This window comes from Cariama cristata, unplaced genomic scaffold, assembly GCF_000690535.1.
Source record: "Cariama cristata isolate BGI_N322 unplaced genomic scaffold, ASM69053v1 scaffold32037, whole genome shotgun sequence".
Lineage (NCBI taxonomy): Eukaryota > Metazoa > Chordata > Aves > Cariamiformes > Cariamidae > Cariama > Cariama cristata.
Genome location: NW_009627697.1, coordinates 55,143 through 60,430, shown reverse-complemented (window position 1 = coordinate 60,430; position 5,288 = coordinate 55,143). Strand labels below are relative to the sequence as shown.

Below are 5,288 nucleotides of genomic sequence, written 5' to 3'. Positions count from 1 at the left end.
CCCCCGGCGCGGCCCCATGGCCACCAAAATCGACAAGGAGGCGTGCAGGGAGGCGTACAACCTCGTCAGGGACGATGCCACCGAGGTGAACTGGTAGGTGGCCCCCGGCATCTCCCGGACAGGCACCGGTGCTCTGTGACTCCCCTTCTTCTCTCCTCGCTCCCGAAAGGGTGACTTCTATAGACCTTATTCCCCTTCTCCTCTTCCCCCCTTCCTAAAGGATGTTCTTTTACAGCCTCTTCTTCCCCACTCCTCTTTTCCTTTCCTAAAGGCTGGCTGTTAAATACATTGTTCACCTTCCCTTTCCCCCATCCCAAAGGGTGACTTGTATTATTCCCCTTTCCCCCATCCCAAAGGGTGACTTGTGAATGTATTATTCCCCTTCCCTTTCCCCCATCCCAAAGGGTGACTTGTATTATTCCTCTTTTCCCCATCCCAAAAGGTGACTTGTAAATATATTATTCCCCTTCTCTTTTCCCCATCCCAAAGGGTGACTTGTAAATGTATTATTCCCCTTCTTTTTTCCCCCTTCCCAAAGGGTGACTTTTAAATACAATGGCTCTACAATCGTCCCTGGAGACCAAGGGGTAGACTATGAAACCTTTAAAAGGAAGTGCACAGGTAAGCTCTGTCTTGATTGCTTTGGCACCTTAACGTGTTTCTCGCTGCCTGATGCAAGGGCGGAAAAGATGTGAGAAAACTTGGATAAACTGGAATTAGTGCTGCTGCTTCCCCGTGTCTGCCCTGTCCTGCATGATCGGGTTTCCAGCCGCCACCGAGCGCCACTCACTGAAGTCCATAGTCCAGCGGGTCCTTTGTCTCACCCTTAGACTTAAGGTCCTTCAGGCTTTTTTCCCCCCTTTGCACAATTTTTCATTGCTTCTCGATTATAAATAAGATAAACCGCCTGATTAGCAATGGTCTCCTTGTTTAGCACTGCAGTTTCAAAGCAAAAAAGACTGAATTTTTGTGGTTAAAAAGATGCAGTCATACAGATCATTTTGCAATAAAATTCTTCTGTAAATTGTGTTCAGTGCGCTAAAGTAACTGCAGTTAGAAGGCTTGCTTGGATTTTATAAGAACATGAAACCCGAGAAGAGTGGTTATGCCGAAGACCGGCTCGAACAATACAGCACTGAAAACAATCGTGTATGTGGCGTTGCACAACCGCAACAGTTGCGGCTCTAGGTTTAAACGTGGCAGTTGATTGTTGAACTGTCGGTTGTAGAACATTAACAGGAGAAACAAAGCCTGGGGAAAATGAAAATAAATTGAGGAATATTTAACTTCATCTGATCTTAACTTTTGACGTGTTCTACAAAAGCGGACTTTGATTTTTCTGAAAATAACTTGTAGGGGGGAATTGTATAGCTATTCCTCCCGTCTTGGCTGTTATTTAACAATGTCACCAAGTGCCATGAGATATGAAGCATTTGTAATTGATATTGGACTATAACAAAGTCTTCCTCACCCGTGTAGTTACTCTACAATCAAGTATTACGGTTAACCTGTATTTTTAGAATGATGTATCTGTACTGCGAAGGAATTGTGTATTGAGCAGTCTCTCCCTTCTGAAGGTGGGGCGAGTCCCGGAGGCACCGTAGTCAGGGTCCCACAGCTATTGAAACGCCAGTGCCAAATTGGTCTGTCAAGTCCTAGGGCTTGGCTGTACTTTACTGAGTTGAAGGGGAGACCTTCCATTAACTTAAATGAGGGCAGGACTGGTCTCACCGGTCAATAAATATCATAAGAGAAAAATACATTTTAGTCCTTGGAAGGCAGCCACTAAATCAAGACGGTTTAGACTGCTCCGCTACGACCTTTGCAGTGGGGTCTTACTAGGATTAACACAGCTACTCGTTTCCAGCTGTTCTTGAGACCTTTGCAGGGAAAGTTCTCAAAACCGAAAAGGATCCTCTTGTAGTTGATGTCAGAAGAGCTGATACCTGTACTGCAAGAACTCCTTCCCACTCAGCTCTTCTTAATGGGCAACATAAGGGAAAAAGCAATTACCTGGCATACGGGGAAACGCAGGGTTCCGCACTTCTGAAGTTCATGCCAACGTTATCTAAAGGGTTAGTCGTTTCCTCGGGAGGTCAACGGCTGCTTCAGTATCTGAGTGGTGTGTTCTCTGTCTCCTCTTGTGGCCAAGATAACTGAGCTTCTCCAGCGTCCAGGAACTACCTCCTTTTATTTTCTATCCTTGATTTTGGGGAATCCATGTCTTATTTTGCCAGAATTGATTTTTAATGTTTTGTCTGGAGTGGCACCCTCTCAAGAACAGTTCTTATCTTCCTTTCTGTAGCAAAGGAAATACTTCTATCCAGTGGCTAAGCAGGCAGAGGGCCTTTGGCAGAGAGCAGGCACCGGTTGGGCTGGGTGGAATGCGTATAACAACTAATGGAGGCACATAGTGCACTTTGGAAGATGGCCAGTTTTGTTTTCTTGCCATCATTTGCATGCACCAAACCCTTATTTATAAACAGGGTATTCAAACAGACAGAGTTTAAGGAAACCCTGTTTTATACCAGCAAAGTGCCAAGCTGGCCCCAATCGTGAAGCGTTTTTACAGCAAAAAGGAAATTTTGCGTGTTTTAGGCATAAGCAAGGGAAGGGAAGAGTTAAATAAAGGGCATCTGTGGGGTAGTCTGTGGCTATTGTTAGCCCTTAATGTGGAGCTAAATCGCTTATAGCTGCTCCATTGCTCCCTTTCCCTCTTCCTTCCCATGGACTTGGTGGGGGCTGCTCCTTGGCAGACCAGGGGCAAGAGGTTGTCCTCAAACCTACCTCTGGAGCACAGTTGTTGGAGACCTAAAGAACTAGGCAAATTCAGGTACTGGGTTCTTGGCTAAGTGCTAGAAAGGATATTCCTCCGCCCACGAATTACGGTGCAGCAGTTGGGGAACCAAGAGATGCAAGTGTCGGTGCCTCCATCTGTGCAGCAGCCATTCGCCTGGACCAGTACACGTAGTCAGAAAACAAGTGTCATGCCAGCAGTGAAGTTAGAGCTTTCCTTCCCATCTGGAAGAAAGGTGCCAAATGTTACTATGAAATAGAGCTGGTTGGAGTATTTCTACTGAAACAATGTCAGTAAAAAAGAGTAGGTAGGGATGGGAAGAGCTGCTAAATATTATTCCTCCCTATTGCTGCATCTCTTCCCTCCTGGTCCACACCCCATCTCCTTCTACATTTTGCTGGAGGGGAAAAGAGCTACTATCAATGCAAACAGCTTCAGAAATGTGATTAAAAGATTAAAAAAACTGCTATCAGAATAAACTTCCTTCCTTGTTTTGAATTCCTGTTTTGTGAAAAACACTGCCCTGAAAGCCACAAAGTACTGCAGCTGCCTCCGATAGAAGCTGAGCATAATTTGGCGGTTGAAGGTGAGAGCAGGAGCTGGAACTGAAAACCTCAGCGTGCAAAGTGTCTCCAAGCCCCTCCGTCAGAGCTTGCTCTGTTCTGCTTTCTGCACCATCTCTTTCACTGCTGTTCTGAGTGGCAAACATCTGTGTCCCCCGCTCTCTTTAATAACCATTCTTATTAAAAGCACCTTCGGCGTGCGGTACATATTGCTTCCCTCCAGGGCATTAAATTACAGAGCAGGCAGTGTCAGTGTGTGCTAATTCATGTGGCTCTGAGACCAAGAAGGTCTTTTGTACCAGTTTGGAAGACATTTGCTTGTGGTGGGTATCCTGCCTTGTGTGACAACAGAGGTTAGGAAGGGCTGGAGGGGGTTGTTGGTAGCACGGTTGTATTTTTGCTTTTTCTTCCTCCCATGCGTAACCCTTTTCATGCAGACCATGGCCCAACCCATTACTGATCCTGCAAACCTCCTCGGGGAACGAGAGTGGTTGAGGACAAAGGGAAAAGCAAGAAACTAAAATTGCTTCTTTTAATGGAAGTAGCAGTTCAAAAAGACCGTGTTAGAAACCACCTCTCCGCAAACCTCCAGCAACGCTCTGCAGGCTGCCGTTGAAGGACAGAGATGCTGAGCTCCTGGGGCAGTGAGGCCATGCCCGGAGCCAGGAACTGCTGCTGCAGCCGCTCTGCCTTGTGCGGGTTTCGTTACTCTCACTCCTCTACTCTCAGATACGCATTGTACATCAGACCTACATGTCACATATCCTGGGGTGGAGGCTTTTTCTTCCTAAAGCTCCTTACCAAGCTTTGTGTACTAGCAGAAAAGTTTAAGGAAGTGCATAATCAAACTATCATCATTTTCCCATTCCACTATTTCGGGACAGCAATTGCCACTCTTAAAGGAAGAAAGCATGGTAAGAAAAGCTCCTTCAGTGCCCTTTTCTTCAGGGTCCCAGGATTGTGCTGCAAACACAGCCTGAACCCTGGACTTGTGCTTATCAGTCGCTGCCATGCTGTTGCCATCAAGGTCTGTGTCAGGCCCCAAGGCGACATGCACATGTTGGCCGGGGGGTAGTAGGCACTGCATGCATCTCAGGCAGCAGTCTTCTCTGTCCTCCAAAGACCAGCCCCAGGTGTGTGAATGCCTCTCTGCCAGCCCATCCCAAAGTAAAGTCAAGGAGGTTGGTATAAACCACCAGGACAATAAAGTCCTTATATGATTAGGAGGTGGCCGCTGGTGGGACTTCCTCTTGCCCTCCTGCATAATGACCAACGTACCTGACTGTATTGGCCTTTGTCTGGCCCAAAGAGTCTGCAGACCAAAGTTGAGGACGTTAATTGTGTCAGGCTCATTAAACACACAGTGTAGACACCCCCTGTGTCTTCTGCCTAACGACTGTTTTGGTTGGGCTTAACAGCACAGATTACCTCTGCATTAAACAAGGACTTAATTCAAGGCTTTTGATCCATTTTACTTCACAGTTACAGCTCTTGCCTCTGCAGATGGCGTGGATCCAGACGTAGCATTAATTTGGTGTTTAGTAGTACGTGCCATCAGTACACTTTTAAAGAAACAGCTGAGCTGGTGGATTTGAAGCCAGAAACACAGATAAGAGTTGAAGGTTATTGTACGGAAGGATGTGAAGGCTCTTGGGGTTTTTTTTTGTTGTTTTTAATTTCAGAGTCTCATAACTGGGCTGTTGTTGATGCTGTTGCTGAGAAGATTAGAATGACATATAACTGAGATACTGAACTAAAAGTCCCATCAAAAACATCCGCTTAAACTTTTCTGTGTCAGTAATACCTGACTCCACCGGACAGCTTGCCTCAGTTTCTGTATTATGAAGCAGCAGAGCATTGCATTGTCTCTGTCTGTGGTTTACTTTAATTTTTTTCAAGTGTGTTTTCTGCCATTAAGTAACAGAGAG

General features: G+C 46.1%; 1 protein-coding gene across 1 annotated transcript in view; it reads left to right on the top strand.

Moving 5' to 3' along the window:
* The first annotated feature begins 9 nt into the window (after window positions 1-9).
* Window positions 10-5,288, top strand: part of COTL1 (coactosin-like F-actin binding protein 1) — a 20,989-nt gene continuing 15,710 nt past the window's right edge. The window contains exons 1-2 of the mRNA XM_009704530.1: window positions 10-93; window positions 539-621. Coding sequence (XP_009702832.1) covers window positions 17-93; window positions 539-621 — 160 coding nt within the window. The 5' untranslated portion in view covers window positions 10-16. The remainder of the gene's footprint in view (window positions 94-538; window positions 622-5,288) is intronic.